Source organism: Larimichthys crocea, chromosome XVI (assembly GCF_000972845.2).
Source record: "Larimichthys crocea isolate SSNF chromosome XVI, L_crocea_2.0, whole genome shotgun sequence".
NCBI lineage: Eukaryota > Metazoa > Chordata > Actinopteri > Sciaenidae > Larimichthys > Larimichthys crocea.
Window position 1 is genome coordinate 9,222,594 of NC_040026.1, and position 24,070 is coordinate 9,246,663.

At 42.0% G+C, this 24,070-nt stretch overlaps 2 protein-coding genes across 3 annotated transcripts; one reads left to right on the top strand and one right to left on the bottom strand.

Annotated features, from left to right (window-relative positions):
* Positions 1-1,908: 1,908 nt before the first annotated feature.
* ift140 (intraflagellar transport 140 homolog (Chlamydomonas)) lies at positions 1,909-23,929 on the bottom strand. Of its 2 annotated transcripts, none has more exons than XM_027289355.1 (30): positions 23,775-23,929; positions 23,153-23,316; positions 22,846-23,067; positions 22,445-22,566; positions 22,196-22,326; positions 21,622-21,797; positions 21,390-21,481; positions 21,186-21,292; positions 20,954-21,096; positions 20,645-20,848; positions 20,424-20,496; positions 20,188-20,279; positions 19,909-20,036; positions 19,652-19,769; positions 19,383-19,504; positions 19,164-19,299; positions 18,905-19,036; positions 18,099-18,343; positions 6,770-6,947; positions 5,653-5,843; positions 5,452-5,547; positions 5,223-5,355; positions 4,988-5,131; positions 4,645-4,773; positions 4,277-4,459; positions 3,971-4,174; positions 3,587-3,799; positions 3,040-3,203; positions 2,811-2,952; positions 1,909-2,681 (listed from the first exon to the last, which is right to left on the bottom strand). In XM_027289355.1, the coding sequence occupies exons 2-30, from the start codon at positions 23,297-23,299 to the stop codon at positions 2,502-2,504; spliced, it is 4,347 nt and encodes a 1,448-aa protein (XP_027145156.1). In that variant the 5' UTR covers positions 23,300-23,316; positions 23,775-23,929; the 3' UTR covers positions 1,909-2,501. The 2 variants fall into 2 exon arrangements, with proteins under 2 accessions (XP_027145156.1, XP_027145155.1); XM_027289354.1 differs by having other exon boundaries at positions 23,646-23,929.
* Positions 7,935-15,707, top strand: tmem204 (transmembrane protein 204). Its single transcript, XM_010731748.3, has 3 exons — positions 7,935-9,139; positions 9,746-9,901; positions 14,458-15,707. Exons 1-3 carry the CDS (start codon positions 8,875-8,877, stop codon positions 14,700-14,702), a joined length of 666 nt encoding a protein of 221 aa, XP_010730050.1. The 5' UTR covers positions 7,935-8,874; the 3' UTR covers positions 14,703-15,707.
* Positions 23,930-24,070: the final 141 nt, after the last annotated feature.

Sequence of the window (24,070 nt, forward strand, 5' to 3'; positions counted from 1 at the left end):
TCCAAGAACAACTGGAGCAGGCGAGTGTGTCACTCCATGAGGTCAAGCAGCAGGCTGACACCCTGAGGTTTGACCTTGAGAAGGAGCTTGAGCAGAAGAAACTCCTGCAGAAAAGTTATGAGGAGCTGCAAGAGACACACAAGCTCAGTCAGGACAAGTTCTCTGCCGAGATTGAAGCTGAAAAGGAAAAGAACATGACTCTAGAGAAGGAACTGGACAAGATGCACGAGACTACCCAGAAGTATGAAGCCGAAGTCACCACGGTCAGAGAGCAGGCCGAGACCCTGCAGCGTGAGCTTGAAACGGAAGTCAAGTCTCATGCAGTCTCAGTGTCAGAGGGCTTCCGTATGACCCAAAACGTGAGGGCTGAGCAGGAAGCCATCCGTCAACAGATGGCAGAGGAGATCACTGTCCTGCAGCAAAATGCCCTTGAGAGCGAGAAGATTTTTGGGAGCGAGCTGGACAACCTGAAAACTCAGCTCAGTGTTCAGGTCTCACTCAACCTGAAGCTATGCACTGAGCTCACGGCTGAGAGAGAGGCTCTCCAAAAAATCACAGACAGTAATGACAACCAACCACCAAAGGAGGCTGAAGCCGCTGAGGACAAGCAGTGCGAGCAGCAGGCGACCATCAGTCCTGCACTGGCCCTCGAATCCCAGAGAGGCGCTCAGGGAAATCCTCCAGAAAGGACAGCAAAACCACCTTCTGTCTGGAAGAGAACCCGTCACTTTCTGGGGTTGAGGAAACCAGAGAGGTGGAAGAGGAGGAGCGAGAACTAAAGTAACATCGAGTTCTCCGGATTTTCTCCAGGTGCTCTGGTTTCCCCTGCATCCAAAAACGCAAAAAAAAAAAAAAAAAAAGTTCAAAGTTCAGACATTGTTATATTTCATAGTTTTTGTAGTTGCACAGTTCTTGGGCCTTTTTACAGAAACATCCCCTGTCTGTGTCATTCTAATTTAAGATGACATTACAGAAACATAAAATGATCTCAGGGTTTGAATTTAGCTGATAATATCCTAACAGAATATAAAAATACAATATTTATTCAAATATTTCATTCTTTCTGCAATTAACTGTTTAGGCTAAATTCATTTTTTGTCCTTCACAGTCATTGGCAACTGAGAATTAATGGATTCATGCATTCGTTCTTTAAAGCTACATTACAACCAGTTCACCCATTAACAATAAGAACTGGTTAAAACATGAAATGAATATGTAGAATGCCTCAGAATAGTTGTGGTGTTTTTAAAGTGAGGTTGTAGCTGTACTTATAGCTGCAGTAGAGAAGTAGAGCTATGCACTGCTGTGGACAGGGTCAGCAGAAAAATATATTTTTGTCAAGAGAAACGACAATCAGAGGTTGCATTCCAGTGTCAGCACTGCAAAAAAAAACAAAAAAACACCACCACAAAATAGCTACATGAAATATCCCTACCATGTGCGCCACCTGGACCACATGCAGAATAAATAAATAAATAAATAAAAGATTATGCTCCTAGAAAGACCAGTGCATGCCGGGGAAACAAAAGCCAAAATCGCCACAGTTAGGCGCTCAAACAAACTAGAACCAAACTTGTACTGTACGTCAACTGTGTTGAAACTGCAGGTTCTTAGCTCAATCCGTTTGAGGTTCAGTCAGTTTAGTTAATAAAATGAATGAATGAATTCAGTTGCTCTCATAATCTGTCTTTTTTGCACGGAAAAAATGTGGCTAGTGGAAATTCTGTTTTGGCTGGTAACTTCAGAAACTTACCAGCCACATTGGCTGGTGATCAAAAAAGTTAATTTAGAGCCCTGGTTGGTAGATGTCTTTGACAGCGGCGCCATCTCCTGACTACAGTTGGGAAAATTGGTCAAAGCTTCACCAGCCTGCTTTTTGGTTTATTACAGCTCTATTACAGGCCATACAGTGTAATTTTAAAAGTGTTTTATTAAAGTAACTTTACAATATATAGGAAAAAATGCATTGTAATAAACACATTAATTCACAATATCACAGACTAAGTAGAAATTGACTCACAAAGTAATCAAAAATAGCTGCAAAATGCTTTACACAGATATAACTTTTGACACTTACAGTTCATACATCACCTGAATAAAAAAATACATTGTACCAAATGTATCTTAACCACACATTTAGGTCTGAGGATAAATCTATTACAAACAGCAAATCAGATATAAAATTCAGCTCAAAAGGCAATAGTCTGTATTCATTAAACTGTACCGTCCTGCACAAAAAAGCAGCTGTAAAATTCATCCAGAAATGATGAAACAGAGCTGCATTAAATATATTTTTTCATGTGTGTTCAACATTTTGAAAAATAGGGTGAAGATTCAGTAAAATTTAGTAGATGTAGTGAATATCTGAAAGATTATTTAAATGTATGTTAACATGATTATTAATATATCAACAACTGCACAGTCATTTCCGGTCTGAGGAAGGGTAGAGACTTTGCATATCAATGTGCTTGAAAATGCAGATTCTTCACACACGATGTGTCTTAAGGTACATTTAAGTCCTCCTCCACTTCATCCTCCTCCTTCACATTATGCCTGCGGTCACTACGATCCATGGGTAGACCCATCTCTTTTTGCAGGGCCTCTAGGCTCGCCTGGCTAATATAGTACCGAATGTTCTGCGATGGCAAAAGTTTCTGGAGCTCCTCCAGCTTACGGTAGGCCTGGGAGAAAAAAAATGTAAAGAAGATTAGGGACCGAGTTTGAAAGTGTATAGAGCTTAACGCAGGATGCGGATGTTTTCTTTTTATCATAATGTAATTTAATCTGATAAAGAGGCTAAAGAAAATCACCTCTTGAAAGTTGCCTTGCTGACAGTGGTGCTCCACTAGGAAACCAAACGCATCTCCAATCCTGACAGCAGGGTCCAACTCTGGCTCCTCCAGCAAGGCTTCACATAACCGCACAGCCTCACCGGCATTCTCCGCATACAACCTGCAGATAAAAGGACAAAAGCTCAGCCACTCAGATGAAAATCAGTGAGACAATAACAAAGAGAACAAATGTGAGCTAGATTCCTACCTGCGTGCGTAGACAAACTTCTTGATCAGGGTAATTTTATGCTGCGTGTCAGCAAGTCTTGCTTCCTGTTGTCCTGAAGAGTCCTTTGCTTTTGAGATGCACTTTAAAGCCTCGGTCAAAGCGTCAAGAGCCTTCTCATAGTTTTGGTAATCATCAATCTCCACCTTAAGAACAATAAACAAGAGGAAACTTTGTTTACTGAGTATTTCAGCTTACTATGTTTTCCTCCTAAATTATATTTCACAAAATCTCATGATATCCAAGATCACTGCAACAACAGTAATACCACAGATTACCAAGAATATTGTCTCTTGAAGTAGAACTGTTTAAACTGTTAAATGTTAAAACTTATGTTTTATTAATTAGTAACATTTCTCCTACAGAGCATCCTTGTTGTTACGTACGACCACCACCTTAAATTCAACAGACTTCGACCAAAATGTTTATTGTCAGTTTATAACTATATAAATGTCAGTAATATCAATACTAGTACCAACTATTAAATGATAATATATATAGAATATATATGTATTTTGTATTGCTCTACCTGAGCACAGGCTTCATAGAAGCCAGCAAGCAGGTCCGGCGCCCTGCCTTTAGTGTAGAAACCAATGATTGTCTTCAAGATTTCTGGATCTTTCCGCCAGTCCAGAGACTGGAGGTAGTTGGCAGCCATGATGAAGAGCTCCTTCTGACGAGAAACATTGGCAAAGAATACTATTTTCTCTGTGTCGCCCGACTTCAGGAGTGCCCTCATGGCCTGTTGGAAAAACGTAGATTTAAACATTTTTAACATTTAATGCGGTCATATTTTTACATTTCATATATTTGTGTGTAGATATATTGCATGACATGAGGCTGTCCTATCTCCCACAAGATGTTCTTAGCTTGCAGAGAATCCATATAGTACAGTAGTACACCACAGTATTACCTTGAGCTTGTTGCCCGCCTGTGTGTATTTCTTAGTGGCCAGGTGGTAATTGCCCTGTCGCATGCAGCAGTCAGCTATCCTCTCCAGCAGCTCCTTTCGGGCCTCTTCAGACAAGTCTTTTGAATCAGTTACAGTCATTGTTTCTGCCAGCTCCTCTGTGATGGTCAAGTTCTGGGTCACACACAACTCCAGGGCTTGTTGGTACTTTTGTCCATGTACACACACACACGAATGAAAAGACACACATAAGTTACGCAACATACGAACATTTCTTTGTATAGCTGAGAATGTGCCACAATCATGTACCTTCTTTGCTGCTACCAGTAACTCCACAGCCTTATCGTACTGGGAATGTGTGATGAAGAAGTCGGAGCAGCGTGCCAGGAGGGCTGGGTCATGGTTCTCATTCAGATCATCAGCGATCAGTTGAAGTGCAGAGAACTGTTGGGTGGCAAAGGCCAACTCAAGTGCTTTGGAGACGTAACCAGCCTACAGTGAAGAAATTAGGAAAAAACATACTGCTGTAAAAGAAATATCTTGTTCCACCTATCAACATTGTTCAGTGACGTATATACAGTATATGGGGATATACTGCCCTCTTGTGGAATGATTTAAGATGCATCAATCTTATCATATAACCAGTCATTCAGAAAAAGCAGACATTTGTGAAGGACCTTGTGGTAGAGTGAGACAGCTCGGTCCATGTGGGTGCCTTTCTCCTCATAGTAACAGGCGGCCTCCATCATGTCCTCGGGGTTACTGAGCAGAGCGAGGTTCATTAACTGGTCATCCAGACCATTCTCCTGTTTAGAGACAATAAACACACGTCAATAACCAACGAAGAGACTAATACACAAGAAAACACAGACATCTTTGTATTAAAGATCCAGTGTACAAGATATAGGAGGCTCTACCTAGAGAATATATCAGAAATGGAATATAATATGTATAACTATGTTTTTATTCGTACAATCACCTAAAAAAATAACATTATGTTTTTGTGGTGGCATACTTTACCTTACAAAGTCGTATGGCGTTGTTGTAGGCCTGGGCTCGTGTGTAGAAGTGGACAGCCTGTTTGATATCGTCATGGCCCTCGTAGTGTCTGGCCAGGTGGTATGACGCAGCCCTGTCACCTGTGTCATTGGCTATCTCAGACGCCTGGCGTAATAAATAAATAATAAGGCTGTAAGACGTTGTCAGGTGTTATATGTTTCAGTTAGTAAATGTTACACGATACAAACTGAGTCACCTTCTCAATGTTTCCCATGTAGCAGTGGACTCTAACCAAGGAGAGGTAATCCTGGGCATGTTCATAGAAACGTAATGCTGAATCCATGTTTGACTGACTCTCCAGGTACTGGGCCCACCACTTATAGATGTTTCTATGTGGATAAGATGATAGGACCAATGTTTACATGTATGCATATAGTACGAGAATCATGTGATATTGTCTTTAGATGACGTGAAGATAAACTTACTTGTCTCTCATTTTGTTAACATAAATCTCTAGAGACGATGTGTCATCCTGGAGCATTCTGGGAACTTCGACCCTGTGTGTGTCTGAATTCTCATAACTGGAACAAAAAGATTGAAAATCACTCTTTGTTTCCATGATAATTTTGCCCATATATATTTGACATACCCTGATGACATAAAACCACAAATGGACTATGTCTTACTATGTGAGGGCACGTGTCTTGTCGCCCATGGACTCAAGGTACTTGGCATAGTTGTAGTAGGTGGTGCGCAGATGTATGCGATCGTGGTTCTCTGCTGTTTCCAGAGCTTGCTGCCATTGGCCAGAAGCCTGGTAGAAATTGTTCAGCAGGTCATAGCGTTGACAGCTCTTGTACAACTTTTCTGCATCTTCCTATCGGAAGACAGGAAAAGATGATGGAAAGATGGTTTTAGTCCGGAAAGTCCCATGGACTTTTAGACCTAAAAAAGAGGTGTCATGTGCAGACAAAGGATGTGGCGTTATGTACACTGCGGTTTCAGGTTTCAGTATGAAGAACGGGGGAAAAAAATCCTCTTGATGGGTTTTATGATCTGAAGTGAGGGGATGGCCTTTCTGGTTTTATGATCTTATATTTTCTCTATTGCATTGCCAATCTAAATAGACATCACGTCTCAGTCAGACTTTTCAAAATGTTTTTTTTTTATATACTTAGAGATTATTAGTCACAGGATGATACATTTTCATTTACATTACAGTTGTGTTTAGTACATGTTCAGTTGCAAGACTCTTTATCGGCTAAGTATGTAACCCATTTAATTCAGCATTTTTAACCCTTTTCCTTCTGTAATAGCAAAATAAATGTTCCATACTGTATACTCTATTTATAATATCTTTTTCTCCATTGGCTCAAGGTGGGACGTTCTCTAAGAAAATGAAGATTTTTTTAGTAAATATTTGTCCCTGTCATCCAGTTCCTTCGAAATGTTTCCCAAGTAGGAAGAGAGACAAGTAAACTCAAATCCTCTTGGTGGTAGTTTGCACTTGAGTCCAGAAGTTTTGTAAGACGGGGCAGGACCAAAAAATATGAGTATGGTCTGCTATTAATTACCCACATTGTCTCCAGCATTGGTTCTGACGCCTGTTTGTTTTGATTTAATTTTCGGGGTTATGAACAAACTTCATGCTGTAATGTAAAACTGAAGGTAACCTTCTGCTCAAAAGCAGAGGAAAAACATTTTCTGCATCATAAATGGGACAGAGAAAGAACGGCACAAGTCACTGTATTAGCAATAGCATGTCTCAGTGGTCATTTACACTCTGATACTTCAATATCTTACCAGCATGCCGAGCTGAATGGCCAACATAGCCACTTGGGCTTCTGGCTCGGGCTGAGCCTCTGCCTCCTTTAGTGCTTTTGCTGCCCTGGCATTTCCCATATTCCCAAGGCACACACGTGCCACATCCAGCCGCCGGGTTTTTACACACATCCGTGCCATGTTTTCCCATACTGCTTTACTACAGAGAAAAGAAAAGAGAAATGGCTTGTTTGTTGTTGTATATAAGAACATACAATTATTACATTTATTACTGCAGTTTAGTTTAAGTTCATATGCTAGACCAAAACCTTTAGTATGCATGAGAAACTGGTGGCAAAATTAATCAAAATATGTAGATACCTGTTCATTCATAGTACTGTAGGACTGTGGTGTTATTGCAACATTCATCATGATTCTAACAAATGTCCACAAAAGACTTCCAGCATACAAACACTGATGTATGTAAAGCCATATATAAATGGGTGCAGGACTTTGCATCAAAGCAAGAGGCGTGCTTTTCTATTGCTGTCTTTCCATTTTTTTCCTTTTGTCTTGCTGACGTAAATCAGTCCCTCTACCCCCTTTTCTTTTGCTTCACTTCCAAATATAAGATTCCACAGCCATCTGGTCTCTATTTGCATACCCACCCTCCTCCTTTGCTTTAGCTGATACAGATGTGGGCTGTTTATTAAAGTTAGGCAGCAGGAAATACCCCAAATCTTTAGGGGCCCTGTTATAAGAGGGGGAATGGAGGCCAAGTGAAGAAAAAGAAGCAAGAGGAGCCAAAATGTTGCTCTATATGGTCACAGAAAACCAACCCTGAAAACGAAATGTGAGACAATTTCAAATGCTGAGAAAAATTGAGCACACAGAGTGGCAAGATCTAGAGAGCCAGAAAAGGAAAGACAAGAGAAGGAACGGGTCTACATTTGGCTTCTCTTCCCATCCTCTTTTCCTCTCAGGAAACACATCCTGTTGCTGGCTGACTGTGGCGGCCAATATGTTTGTTGCACATGAGAGAGAGGACTTTTGCAAACGCCCCCTGGGCTCCAGACAAAAGAATACACAACAGTGACGTCTAACAGGGGGTCTTTTGGACATTGTCTCACACAAACATACTGACACACACACACATACACACACACACACACACATTTAAAGTGATCGTGAAGGAGGGAGCTGTCCGTTTAAATCTTCCTACAGTTGCGAACTGATTTCTCGGAGTATGACGAACAGCAACTCCCCCTCATTTTAACTCTGACCTCAAGGATTTGCAGGGAACAGTGTGAGAGAGAGAGAGAGAGAGAGAGAGAGAGAGAGAGAGAGAGAGGCAAAAGGAGGTGGGTTAAAGGACTTCTTGTTTCAATTAGGCAGCTCTTCTAGTCGAGGGACAGTCTTGGTAAGCGTCAGTAAAGCAGAGTCAACTCAGAGCAACGCTGTCCTGAGCATGCTATTTTGCATCTGTTCTCTTCTTTTTTGTTGTCTTCCTTTTAGCTTTATTTGACAGAGGCAGCTTGAGGAGTGACAGGAATGTGGGGAGAGAGAGGTAGTGGCTAAAGAGAAAAGAAGAAAGAAGAAAAACAATCTACCGCCTGAACAGAGAAGCCAGATGCACACACTGAAGTTAGAGCAGCACAACAAGCAAAGCACTGAAGAAAGGAAAAGGAGAAGTAAAAAATAGGGAGTAAACCAAGCAAGGAGCAAGATCCAAGAGTCAAGCTGCAGCCAGCCGGAGCCAGTGGAATGGACCTAGGTGCCAGTTGGATTAATCCCCGCGTGCCCGCAGTGCTGTCTGAGGAGGAGGGCTGAGGATCTGCTGCAACGACAACCATCCTGAATGAGGATGAATGGAGATGTTCTTTAGCTAAGTCTCAAGACAACACTCTTGCCAATTCCACCTCTGTGTGAGCTGGGACAACACTCGCTAACAGCTGGAGGAGGAGGAGGTGGTGGTGGTTGTGGTGGCGGAGGAGGTGGAGAGGATTCAGGGGGCCCAGAGCACTGCTGGTGCTAGTGCCCCAGAGGAGAGGCAAGGGAGTGGGCAGGACACTGAGGAGGAACAGGGGTCAGGGGAGGAGGAGGAGGGCCACGAGGGAGGAGGACAGGTGGCGGGAGTCAGGCGTCGCATGGCCGTGCAGAGGCTAGTGGCGGCGGCGGTGGCAGTGGCCCTGCTGTCCCTAGTCCTAAACAATGTTGCAGCCTTCACCCCCAGCTGGGTCCTGCAGGCGCTGGAGGATGGACGCAAGCGGAGTGTGGGACTATGGAGGATGTGCCCCACTGGTGGGGAAAGGGGCCGTGATGACAGGGGGCAGGGGACACAGAGGCAGTGCATAAGCCTGGGATGGGGCACCGAGTTTGCAGGCTACCAAGAATCCCGCAGCACTGTCAAATGTAAGTTTTAATGCTAGTTTTAAGTGCAACATAAAATTTAAAATTTATTTCTGCTTTCAAAATTGATGTCCAAGATGTAAAAATTGAAACTGCATATAAGTTTAATAACTCTATGTCAAAACTCAAAACCTAAACACTCCTTGAGTGTAGTACAACTGTGTAAGCAGAAGCACATGGCAGCCAACCAATGATTTATTGTATCCGATTTATTTAAAAGCCAAATGCATCTTTTTAGGTGGGCAATCATGTTGTTGACATGGTCAGTATAACCCTTTTCTGGAGGATCTTTAAGGCAGAGTCGGTGTTGTGGTGAATTTATGTGCTACTAAATTAAGCTCCATTGAGAAAGTTTCATTCAAGAGTGTGGGAAATACTGAATGTCCATTGGCCAACTGTACTGGGCACAATGGGCAGCACTGCCAACTACTGTCAAACAAACACATGCCTCAAGGTTTTCCGTTGCACTACAACATTATGACGCATTATCAGATTATCCTTTAAAGATCAAGACTGTGATTCAGACTAACTTGTTGTTACGCATATCCAATGAATGCATTTAAATCTTAATGCAGAAAAATGACACAGCTCTTCTTCTCGTCCCTCAAGTGCAGTTTGACATGATGCGAGCATGTAATCTGATGGCGACGGTGGCCCTGACTGCTGGTCAGCTGATCTTCCTTCTAGGCCTGATGGAGCTGCCCTTCATCACACAGGAATCCCAGTGGTGGGAAGAGGCCATTGCTGCACTCTTCCAGCTAGCCAGTGAGTAAAAGCGCTTCTACAACATGTTTGTTTGCAAAAACAGAAAGACAGGTGAAAGTGATGTTGAATGTCCTTCCATCCAATTCTATCCGCTGTGCATATGACGCTGCAGAGCAAAGTTCACATGCTCGCTGGTGGAGTGCCAAAGAAAGGGAATAAATTCACAGGGGGAGGGGTGGGGGGTAGACTGGCTGACTCTCCAACATGGAAGATCAGCCTCACATTAAGGTTACTCAGTGAAAATTAAACTCAGATTTCTTTTAAAATGTTCTATTTAAATGTAACCAACTAAATCCATGGTAAATGTAGATAACGTAGGTGAAATAATTTAAACATGGTCTCCTGAAACCGCAGTGTTTTTGATTTCAGTGTAGACAGAAAAAGTAATAAATAATAAACAAAATGATCTCATAAATAAATTAAAACATAGCCAATCTACAAGAGAATAAGATAAGGGTAAACAAGGAAACCAGAAAACAAAGGCGGTCATCCTCTGGATTAATTGGCACGGGACATAACTTATTGCAGTCATGGTAACAAACCCCCTCCTCTACAACCACCACCCACTCATCCATCCCACTGTGCCACATTAAGACTTGGCTGGTAAAGCCTGTCCCAATGCCCCTGCTGAGGAAGTGTGTTGTGTTGTGTGCAGTGGTCGCTCGGCCAGTTGGTATCATTGTGGCAGGGTGGTATAAAGGGGGTCTGCTGTGGGTCTAAATTTAGTCCTAGTCCAGAATCCATGAGCCATAGCTGCAGCGAGCCAGGGAGCGACTGTCGGGCGCCAGGATATCCCTGCTCAGGACGAGGAAATGTCTGTGACTACCTGTTATGCAAACCCCCGAGCTGAAGAAGGAAAAAGAGGGGAGGGGGAATGGACGGGAAAGACAGTTTCGTCGGGGACTGTGTGTTTGTGTGCGCACTGGCAGGAGGGATTATGTGCATGGAGGTTCGTGTATGTCGGTGTGCGTGTTGTATTTGTGTGTTTATCGTGTGTTTTGGTAGAGAAATGGCTGGCCTGGCTTTAATGTCTGTGTTTACAAAATGTCCAGCAGCAGCAAATAAAGAATCTCCTCTTTATCATGAGCATATTTGGCACGCATTGTAACAGGGACGAGGGCTTTTATCTGAAGGCCTTGGTGAGAGGATTAGGACGCACCCAACATACAGTATTTCCCAATATCAGACAACACCACCAGCCAAACCACAGCTACCAAAAACTCATCTCACCAAAGCATTATTAATAATCGGCAGCAAAATGAACAGATTCACATCCCTAAATCATTATCACCAACATCTCTTAAGGACATGTATTTTGATAGTGATGATCTATAAGATGATCTTACCAAGATCCCAAATGTTGGCTTTAGTAACAATAGTAACACAGTCTAATAAACAGTACACACATATTTTTCTGACATCTAAAAATAGTAATGCTCTCTTTTACTCTCTGACCATATATGGCGAACAAAGCTGCTGACTAATAAGATGACAAATCTTGGTATGTCGAGATGTTCCCAACCAAACAACGGAATACTGAAGAGAATATCAATCAGTGAGCAATGAGCAAAAATAAGACTTCATTGTGCTGCTTTGCTTGTCAGTGTGATTTCTATATTCATTTAGTGTCCTTATCATTTGGGAGTTTTTATAAAAATAGATCTCAAGAATCCCAACCCAAGGTCCATTTACTGACTTTTCCAGGGCTTTCAGACCATCCTCATCACTACATGGAGTGTTCATGGAAATAGTAGTTTGGTATCTTAAAGTAGTGAGATGAGATGTGTTTTATATATATATAATGATGCTCTTTGGTGAAGAAGAAATCATGTTAAACCTAGAGCTGAAACGGTTTGTGACTTATTTAACAAAGTCGACCAAAGTAATAATAGGCAAACCTTATCGATAACCAAGTAACAAACCCAGAGTTTACAGCTGCACTACTATCTCCGAAAGTGAACTAAATTTGACAAATTAAATTGACTTGCTGAGTGCACTATATTAAAAGTTATTAACTAACAATGTCAGCGTCTCAAATTTGAGAATTTGCTGTTTTCTTTGTCTCAGAGTCTTATGCTTTGCCTTTTCCTAATGGTATATTAAATATTTTTGGGGATTTGGACAACTGAATGGCCAGACCTCACCAATAATAAAAGTTAATTAGTTCTCTTAAATGTAAAGGCTGAAGAGATTTTAGACTTAGACTTTAAATCCAAGTAAAGGGGCATCATTTTGTGAGTACATAAAGTTAAACAAACGTTTAAAATTTAGCAACCCATTCCCCATTCCTACTATACTACTATAGACCCCCCTCCCATCTCCTCCCCCTGAAATGAGTCAATGAATGGGCTTTAGCTCTGAATGAATGGAGATATTTTTACCCATCACCCTCTTTCTCAGGGAATGTTTTCATTTTCAGACGTGCCAAAATGTTCAGTTATTGCAAGTAGACTGTGGAATAACAATATCCAGTTCCATTCAGTGATATCTCAGCAGTGTTGGCAGGTCCAGGATGAAAGCACAATATTGGTCATTTCACCCCTGGAGGCAACTCTGGAATGTGTTTTCTGAATGGACACAGCTCTAACACGTCAAAAGTCACTGCAGGTCATATCCCTCCGGGACGCACTCATTTCTTTTGATTTTGAGGAACTGAATCTGTTAAATCTGACTCATGAAGTATTCAACCATTTCCCATAAGTCTTTGGCTCAAGAGATCCTTAGAAGAAAGGGAGTGAGAAAAGGTGTAGAGTACAACACCCAGGTCATTTAAAAATAAACCATGACATTACTGAATGGAAGAAAAACAAACCAGCTTAATGATTTTCCAAGACCTGGCCTTAGGTTAAGACTGTTTAGGTTTATGACAGATCATGTCAAATGTCCAGCAAATATATTAACCTCGTAGCTTAGGGTGTGGAGGAGTGGTAAGGAAGGAAGGATGGAAAGAGGAAGAAGAGGAAGGAAGTTTGATTGATAAGTCTGTGCCAAAAAAGAGTTTCACACAGCCCACCCTGGCTGGAACCTGGACAGGAGATTATTCATTTTCTTGGATCTAGGAGCCAGACAGGTTAAACATGAGCAGACTGAGCAAACAGTTGCATTCTTAAGCGTACACACGGTGTTGACACGCAATGATACACAGACACAATTATCCACATCCTCACTTGAAACAATGACAGCCATATCACTGCAGAGATTCAGTAAGAAATATAAATGAACTCTGTGACTGCCTCAGGAAACTGACTGATTCATATCCTAAAGTACCAACATCCATATTTCCAGTGATTATTTTTGGTCCCTGTATTTATATCACTGTGGATGGGGCAAGTTTACAGACATGTATTATGGTTGAACTTTTGGGTGGCTTCAGGCCACTCTTGAATGCGGTAAATGGCCGTTTGACTCAGGGATACTCGCGTTGATCGATGGTAGGCTTTCATACACACCTCTAATTATAAAGAATGAGGAAAGGTGTGGGCTATGGAGACAATAACTTTCCACTGCAGATAAAGTAAAGATCAAAGAAGCAGCTTGGAATTGAAGACTGCGGCTTTCTACCTTTGCATGCAAACACGAGTTCCTCATTGCGTGAGTTTAACTACAGTGAATCAAAGAAATCAGGACATAAAACATCTCAAAGGCTTTTCCGAGCGTATATTCATGTTCCGATATTTTTACACCATTCATTTGATCTGGAAATCTCAGAAGTTCTTCCTAGGAGGAAACAGATTTCCAGATTCAAAGACCCCACACAGAGCTCCCGCTGAACTGTGAAATACAAGGCTACAGGAATGTCTAAATGTAAGCATGTGGGATTTCAAGAAGCCAGTCAGGCATGTTAAATCACTACATAAAGGTATAGTGACTGTATCTTTCCGAATATCCAAGAAATATTAAAACTAGAAATAATAAAATATTTACATACATAGTCACAGAAAACATTCTTCAGAACTGTTGCTCTGGAGAGTATCTGGAGTGCTTGAAGAATATTTTCTTTTCTGCGGCCATGTTGGTGGCGTGGCTCTTTGGACGGCAATGTCAATCTGCCTGTCAGTTGGTTGACTGGCCATTTTTTCGATAATTATTATCTCAAAAACTATTAGATTGAAAGATAAAACTGTTGTTTCGAGTGAAATGTGTAAAGAACTATACTGTTTACAAAATACTTTGGTTTATGACCAAATATCAAAACTAATTACACTTAGCTAAACTAGCTAAACTTAGCTAAACTTAGCATTACCAGCTTAACACTGCTCAGCAGATGTTAGCATTTAGCTCAAATCATTAGCGTGGCTGTAGAGTCATACTCGTACTGGACATTCCCTGGACATCCCATACTCCCTGGCAGTTGCATTTTCCATACCTACGTTTTGGTTTCACTTCAGTATAATTATTCCTTATGCATATTTCCTCAGTAAGCCTGCATGTGCAACAACGTGAAAAAACAAAGTTTACAACAATATGTTGATGTTGAACAAGTTGACGATGCTCATGTTGCTAAATCGGGTTGGCCGTGCATTTTCACTGATTGCAGCCTTTTCTTTCTTCTACAGGTTTTGTGCTAGTTATTGGACTTGTGACTTTCTACAGGATCGGGCCCTACACACACCTGTCCTACTCCTGCTACCTGGACATAGCTGCTTGCCTGCTGGCCACGATGGCTGCGGCCATGCTCATCTGGAACATTTTACATCGCCGTGATGACTGCCTTGCACCTCGAGTTATAATCATCAGTCGCTCACTGGCATCACCTTTCCACCCACGTCTAGACAATGACTATGTGGAGTCGCCTTGTTGAGACTGTCTATCCATGTTGCATTCCAGCTAGGAGTCTCCAGTGTGACTCTTGAGAGAAGAAGACATTCCTGTGGCTTTACAACAGCTGGACTAACATGTACATGCAAACGTAAAACTATATCTCACAACTTCTCCCACCATAAACAAAGAGAATTATTTTGTTGCTTAGTGCACAAAAATCACAGATTTAACTAAAATGTAAGCAGCCCTAAGCTTAAAAACATATTCAGTACTTTATGATGTTTCATTTATTCATGCTTCAGTGAGCTAATTGGTAGCTAAATATTAAATCTGGATATGAAACATCCTGCTTATAAAAAGATCAAGCTGGACCTTGACCTATTTTGTTATATGTGCACTTATCAAATGGCCTCCTGCATTAATTATAAATTGGAAATTTTGAAAGATGTTGAAAATGTAATACCAGAATACCTCATATTTGTTTTCAGCCATTTAAAGCTTATTACAATTCTAATACTTAAGTAATATTAATGATATATGTAAGTAAGTAGGTAAACTAACAAGGCAAAAGCAGAGGAGTAGTCAAGTTTGATTGGGCTTAACCAAACCAGCGACAATATTTGAGAGGTAATATTGATAATATATACATGTACCTACTGAAAGACATGAGGGAATATTCTCACTCTTTGTCGTTACCACATCGATTTGGATTATTTTTTATTTTTTGCAGTATTTGTTAAATTGATGGTAACAAATATTTTGCCGATATACTGCATTTTGAAATGACATACACATTTCACATTCTCATGATGCTTTTCATATGAAACTCTGCTCGCTTGTGGTACATAATGTATACTTAAATTAAATATAGTTGTATAAAGAATAGTGCTATCATTAGTAGTAGTAGTAGTATTGTGACCATAATCATACTTCTGCAAAGAACTCCAGGCTATTTGTGGGTCTTCCACATTGCCACACATAGGGGCACATTAAATAATAATAATATATCATATAAATTCAATAAATTTATTGGTAAATATTCAAACAATGGTGGCTGTTTTTTATTACTGCTGCTGTTTTGATGTCCAACACCACACAAACACATCATTAAATGTTACATATAACATGTATTTTCTGGACGAGGAGCTACTGGAAGCATTGGGGTGACATTTAACCTTTGTCTGTGATAGTCACAGATATTTTGGGGGGCTTTTGAACCTTTATTTATAACGGTTAGCCGAAGAATGACAGGTAGGTGGGGAAAGAGATGGGGGAGTGACGTGGAGCCACAGGGCCACAGGTCAGAATCTAACCTTGGGCTCCTTCGGCAGCGACTGAGCCTTTGTACTGTACTACTGAGTGTCCCTGTGTCTAAACTCAACGTTCACTTGCTACTTTTTTCTGGAGCTTTCAACCATACTTCATAGCATCAGCAATTTGCTCTAGTGTTATCACATGACAGTACACATTTTTACACTTTCTCTGAAGAGGGCTGGTTGAAAGTGCAAGAAAAAAAGCTGCAGTAGTAATGTTTTATTCAGGGCATGGTGGCACTAGTTTCTTTGACTGCAGAAGAACTGTAATAATTTCATGCAGTGAGTTCCAACCTTTCCTATGACAAATGGCAAACACTGAGAGCACGATGGGTCACATGTACCACAGCCAACTGTGATGACTACAACATCATCCATCAGTCACCGCTTCACCCCTGAACACTTCCGTGGGTGTTTTTGTTCCTGATGGAAAGGGGGAGTTTGGCTTTTAAATAGCAAGTGCAGTGGCAAAAAGACAGTAAGAGAAGGCTTGTATTCATATGGGCAGATAACCCTGCAGCGTGTCACCTAAAGTCAAGGACAACATGAATGAGAGGAAGTAACACAGTGCGGACTGAATAAAGACATTCCAACCTGTATCTGACAGGCTGCTTCGGGAGGCAGGGGGACTTTCATACTGAGAACAGCTATTTTGGATGAAGTGAATTATAACTTTCTGAACTGTCTCTATTTGATTCAGAGATCGGACTGTAAAGAATTCCCAATACTGTTATGTTCAGAGTTGGATTTTGTCGTTCACACATACAGCACATGTAGATCTCCCACCTGTGTGTAAAAAAAGATGAACTGACCCTTTAACGCATGTGAGTTAAATGGTCAAGTGTATACCTTGACCTCTGGATCGCCAGCCAGTCTCTGACTTAAGTATGAGAACATTTGTCAATTCAAAGATTAGCCCCATGGAGACAAATCCCAGTAGGTACAGGTTACTGCGGCAGGAAATGTACATTCCTGTGGGTGGACAAATGCGGGAATCGAACACAATACCAAACTTTTAAAGAAAAAAGAAGCCGCAGTAAAAATAGCCATCAATGAGGAACTGAGTAAATCTGTCATCATGCCTATTAAATTCTCTGGAATATCCGGCTGGTGGGATATGTTATTTTCCCATTTGGGTAACATTTGTACGTGCAGAGGCAACACTTCTGACAGAGTGCCCCGAATCACGTATGCTGCTTAAGATAATATCAGATCTTTACTAGAATCACATATACGTTTCCCCGAGACAGCCTCACACACATAGTGGAATGGACAAACACATCCTTTTAGTGACCTGATTCAATGTTTGTAAGAATGGAAAGGGCACTCCTTTTAGACCAAACTGGCAAGGGGAGCTACTGTGTGTCTCTGTATGTGTGTGTGTGAGTCACAGGGTGTTTAGAAAAGTACATCCCCTCAGAACACGCCCGCACACTAACAGAAACAGCCACATATATACACAGTGAAGAGTTCCTTCCCCGGGCAGAGACACAGAAAAAGTCCTTAATCATGTCCTGTGTTTAAAATTCTATTTCATGTACGAACATAAACAAATAAAAGTTATGCTCTGGTAGATCTGATCTGAATATAGCATCATGGTATGATACACAAACTGCTGGGCTAAGTCTTATATTTAAAACTTACCAGTCCTTCCAAAGACAAATACAAATACTGACCTGTCAAGTGCCTACTTTGTTCTTACAACTTAGAAATAAGACAAAATTTTAAAGCCATGTTTAGTGCTCTCAGACTTAAAGAGAGCATATCAAAGTGAACTATTGTGGTAGTTTTCCTCCATGTTGACCTCAACAGTCAAATGTGTTGAATGAAATAAGGATACACGAGTGGCAACAATGCCCCATTTTCAATATACGTCAATAGCAATTAGTTACAGCTCTCCCAATGCAAACTATTATAGAGGATTCTGAGAAGCGTCAAGGCTATGGCAACAATGCTATCCCTGTGGTCTTTAATGAGCCTTTGAACTAAAGCCACTCTGCTGACAGAGGTGATGACAGCAGTAACACAGGGGGGATGTGCCCACAGTAGGCATGCCATCCTGCACGTCTTCTCTCTCTGCAAACACCACTGAGCTATGGTATGTACAGATTTTTTTTTTTTACCTCTTGATGAGCTTAATAGACTTGAAGGCTTCGTCCATATCGCCGATGGTCAGGTAAAAACTGAAGTTGAGCATGGCATCACGCGTGGCTTTCTCACAGTTCTCCAGGCCCACAAAGTCTCGGAGAGCCCGCCTGGACACCATATGGGGGAACTTGGCAGCTGACCCTTTTGGTTGCTGGGTCGGGTGCGCAGGTGCTGATGTTGTGGCGGAAATCTCCGGTACGTTTAGGTCTCTCTCACCAGGCTTTGGAGAAGGAGTCCAGGTAGGTTAAGATAGGTAACATGTGATTCACAGCAGCATGTTGTAAGGTACGATCACAAGAAAAGGGAACATAGAATGAGGAATCCCGGGGAAAACATGGCCTTTGGGGAATGGATAGAGACAGCGCGAACTAAACAACACGGCAACACAATCTGTTCATCAAGACAATGTGGATGGGAAGTGGACATAGCATGGTGACATCTAGATATTTCAGGGATACACTCAATTTTTTGTTAAATGCACCACAAGGTATACACGATCACAGTTGTTGGAAGTTGGGAATCAGGAATACTGAAGCTTTTTGAATAGACTTACTTCTGGTAGAAAGACACCCCCCCTCCGAAATAACAGCTGGGGTACGTAAGACCAAACATAGATTTTTATATAAGAGTGATGGGTGCAAACAATGGATTATGTTTAAGAAAACTCAAGAATTGAAACAGCATGCCTTCGACTTTGCAGACAGAAAAAAACACATGCTGAATGAGAACCCCCCACTGAAGAGACAACATGCAAGCAGAACAGAGAGATCTCCGACCTCACCTTGCAGCTGAAACAATAGTACGGCACATCCAAAGCGAGGAGCGCTTGCAGACCTGAGGGCTTAGGGTAGCAGTCCTGTAGAAGGAGCCCATGCTCCTGTGTACAGAAGAGTGTCACCACCGACACGTCCGTCTGAGCAGAAGGAAGGCAACACACTGTCAAACTATTTCTAATTTACTGTACGTTTATTAAAATCACATAGCAAGTAAATATATTCTGACCATGCTTCACATGTACTATCTTAAGGTGCAGTCTTTACCGTATCTAAGACACTAGTTGATGACGATTCAGAACTTATTGGCACCGTCTCGCAAACAAAAAGACGAGGTTCGCTCTCATCCCAAAAGTGAGATACTGGGCAGCGACCACTGAGCTCTGTCCCCTGAAACTGCTGCCTGTAAAACAGAGCAGACTTTTTTAGTTTGAGACAACCAGAAGAGAAAACTCAACACTGGTAGATCATGGCAACGTCAGTGACCTTTCACTTTCTTCTTGCTGTGAGATACCACTGGACGGTCTGCCAACGAAGAAGTCAAAGTGTGTCACAGTGTCCATCTCAACGTCATAAAAGTACACTTTGTGATCAGGTCGTCCATTAACCTGAGCGGAAGAGTTACATACAGAGAAATCTTCACATGAATACTGAAAATAAGCTTAGAAATATATATGAAAATGAATATAATAAGAATCGGCTTTTAAAAACAAATATTAAATCCCAGGTTTCAGAAAGTGGAGTTGTCGATTCACCTGGGTGATGAGGATGCTGACTTGGCTGCCGTTGGCGTTACACTTGACTGACCTGAGGGCTCCCAGATTGGCAATCTGATCAGCCAGGTTCTTAGCATTGCAGTGAGCTTTGGCATCTCTATAAGACATGTGGTAAGACATAAAAGTACTTTGAACATAGAGACTGTCAATGAACAGAAATTTGCAACACATGGACGTTAGCTCTCATTCTTTTTTATGGGAAGGAAGTGATACCAGCGTCCACATTAACATTATACCTTCGGGAGAGGTCAAAGACTCTAATGTGTGCTGTGTCCGTGCCTACCACCAGGTAGTACTGGCACACACTGAGTAGTACAGGGTTGCCCTCTGCCTTTGAGAAGGTCAGCAGTTGCTTCACAGTGCCCTAAAGAAAAGAAAGGAAAGTAGATGGTTGCACAATGAACTAAATTTATAGCAACAATACTAGTTTCCCATGTGTTTATGCTAATTTATAATCAAGTCTAATTCAACAACAACTCCTAGTTTGAACAGTAGGCTCCAGTGTGGGACTCAACCTGTGGCGTGCGAATCTGGACCCTGTTAGGTTCCACAGTGTAGAGGTTCTCGCCATGTACAGTTACTATGGGGGAGTCACAAGGAAATGATCCTAGGAAATGGAAGAGAAAAGCACAAGTTAACAAATGAAGGCAGGGATGAAAGATTATGGAATCTGTGTAGTTTCTAAAATGTTGCATCACATCTGTAAAATGCTGTTTTGTCCCTTCAGTGGGCCTTTGCTTAAATGTCGTACCTGTATTGCGAAGAACTGTCTCTGTAAGCTCATACACAGTGATCTGCTTGCCACTCCAGACTGTCACCGAATCCTGTTGGTTTGACGACACGCATCTGGTTACCAGGATATCAATTTCATCTTGTCCTCAAGGCCAAACTTTTGTAGAGCCAAACTTCAGTATCTCCTTTTAAGTGCAGAGAGGTCTCATTTATACACTTTCACTTCTCAATTCCACTTACTTTGGTAACACACACACCCTTGATGTGTATCTCAGACTGCAGAGCAAGGTGCGCTCCTGTGGCGAACTGAGTGATGCTGAGCTGGGTTGGGGTGAGCTGCACTGCTGCCACCTGCTGGCTAAAGTGAGCTGACATCAAATGCTCACACAGGATCAGCACAGTGTTCGAATTATTGGCGGCCAGCAGATTCAGGCTAGAGCCCCACTGTAACAGAAGGTCTGAGTGAACTTTCCCAGAAAAATACTATACATATACGCTGTTATGTTGGAATTACATCTTTTTCTATCACATTTTTGGTCCAGACAGTACCTGTAGCTGCGTGACATTTCCCTGTATTTCTGTGGGTGTCTGTAGCTTCCACTGGGCCTTGTTATCTCCTCTGCTGCTGCCTGACAGCACCACCATCTTCCAGATTGCTATGCGACCATGGCTGGTGCCACCTGCCAAGATTTCTGAAGAAGGCCACAACGTTATATAACAGCAATAAGGATAATAACGGCACTTTACATTAGTCACATCATACATAATATATTGCAGTCACCTTTTTCTGCACAGTATGAAACACAGTTGATCATCTCTCCTCTCTCAAACCCCAGAGTCTCGTCGAGAGGCAAAACATAGTTGTCATCTCGCTCCAGGTCCCACAGCCTAAAAAAAAATATCAAAGGGAGTTATTTACAGACACAGTGGGAAAATGAGAATGCACAGTGTGTGTGTGTGTATGTGTGTGTGTGTGTGCACTGACCTGATAACCTGTTCTCCTGTGGCTGTGATGAGGAGGCCGTTTTCTGTCCAGACAATGTTGACATTCTGCCCACTCTTGCTGCTCAACTTAACCTGTTGTGAAAAAAAAACCACAAACCAAACTGTGTAAGATCTGATTGATCAGATCTACCCACACAAACACAACCCATCAAAAACACCACAGTCTTTAACAGATTTAAAAAATAATTAGAGCTTTCATAATTTTAGTATACCTTCATAAATTCCTGGGCTCCTCCCTCAGGTCCAAGAGTGTACTGTGACAACATTAGGGTCTCCGTGATCACAGCAAGCGCCTCTCTTTTCTCAAGATAGAACAGTTTCTTGATTGCTCCCTCTACACTTAGTAGTAGGCTTGTCTTGCAATGCTCATCCACATAGTGAACTTTACCTATATACAAAAAAAAGTAAAATAGTTATTGCCTCATAGCACAAAATAATCATATTATGAAATGACTATGATCTTCAGAACGCCGCTTTCTGTAAACGGGTGGTGGCGTCCCTTTTCACATGTTTTTTGAATTTTTGTTGATTTTTTTTTTTTAAAAGTGAGCTTATTAATTTTCTCTTGAACTGAAAATGAACTTACTGTCACTTAACATAGATGATTTTTCAAAACTTATTTGGATTCATTAAGCTGGTTAAATTCAATTCTCAACTCTGGTCACCAATGAAGATTATAAAACTCATGAGCTACACAATGTGGCTTCATTCAGTTCATGCTGGTACAAAAACTCTTGAAGACCTACTTAAAAATGCTGCACACGACAAAAAAAGATAAACTCTTACCATCTGCAGTGCTGACGTAGAACGCGAGTCCCTCCTGTGGGCCCATCTTAAGAGGTGCTCCCTTCCAGCTGAACATATCCAGAGCACTCTCATCTCCACTTACTGATGCTCGGGCTAACATTGCCACATCGCTATAACAGAAGTTGCTACTATTAGCAACCCAGCAATCAATTCAAGAGGGCATAGTTTTCTGTATTATCTCACTGCCAATGCAGAACTAACTCAGAGCATTGCATCCTGTTTACTTACTCCCCAGGTGTCGCCGGTCTGAAGATGCAGCAAGTTAGAGGTTTGTTGTATTCATGCTTCACAAGATGGTTTCCTTGAAGTCTCCCTCTAGCATCTACCTTCCATACTGCTAGCGCTCCAGTCTGTCATTAAATAATTACACTATATTTATGTTGTTCAATAAGAAGAAACTGGATTTAAATGGTTTCAGATTGCATTTAAGTATGCAATGCATCCAGTCTATGACGTAATGCCTTAATTACCCTGATAGGGTTTGTGCAAAACATGCTATAATTGGTAATCCAGCCTTGGTCCAAGTATTCCCAGAAAACCATGCATGTTTATGATGTATGCATGTGTGCTATGAATGCATCAGTAAGTTGACATTACATATGCACATGTGCAAGAATGCACAGACTCACCTGATCACCCGTTACCAAGCGGCTGCCAGAGCCACTCCACTCCAGCAGTGTGATGCAGGCTGTGTGTGCGATGGGAAGGACAGTTTGATGTCCAACGGGGTGGATCAGCAGCACCACCTCACCATTCTCCCAGCCCAGCGCCAACACCGGCTTGAGGGGATGCCAGCGCAGCACTGTGGGCGGGTGAGGACGTTCTAAATGGCAGCTCTCCACGTATTCTCCCTGCATACAGACAGGGATGGATGTGTTTAGTGGATATGATACGGGTTACGTGTCAAGTGTTCATGTGCAGGAGCCCAGAGTTTACCTGCTGCAGGTAGAGGTCCACGTTGCCTCCGGTGGTGGAGCTGTTTGAGGCCACGGCCAGCACAGGAAGAACTGGGTGCCAGGTCAAATGAGAGGGCACACCACTGCTTTCAGGGGCTTCAATACGGTGGTCAAAATACACCGCCATGTCCCCAGTGGCTATCCCTAGATAAGAGGGGAGAAACAGGATGAGGCTTAGAGGCTAAGTGTAACCTCCAGTATTAAACATGGTGCATTCTTTGATTAGATGCTATTTGCTGTGCAGTGTATGATCTCTTTTCCAGATATTATATTCAGCTGTCTGGCTAACTCATAATGTAAAAGCTATTCAACTCTTGAACGTAGCATCCCATGAGTCCTAATGCATAATGCCACTTTATATGTAACGTCAGCTGACTTAGCCGGTACACACAGACACACTGTAGACTTTATGGCTTCACCATAATAGTTAGCACTGTCAGCCACCGTGAACATTAGTACCGTTATGTCACTACCGTTTAACTTAGCTTTAGCTGCTAACATTAGCTAAGCTAGATAAGCAAGCCAAAGTTAGCATTCATCGCCTGCCCTTCCTCTCCTGCGGAATTAAGTCAACCGTCCCGTTAAACTGTCAAAAGACCAACTTCACTGCCGTTTTCTCCGGGATAACGCCGACGTGGTTGCTTAATCCCGAAACAACTCAAAGCATCGACGGTAACTTCCAGTGTTGCTATGTAGCCTCCTGTGTGATCTAAAAGCGTCTCCCCCAGTTGCCCCTGACAACCCCGGAGGCAGGACAGGGGGAGGAGTTACGGAAAACAACGAACGTGAGCCGAGTTGTTGCCGAAGATCGTGTTTAGATGGGACAGCAGCGTAATCTAAAAAAATAAAGACATTTGTGTTCAAAGCAGTGCACGTCCTCGACAGATACAGTTTAATC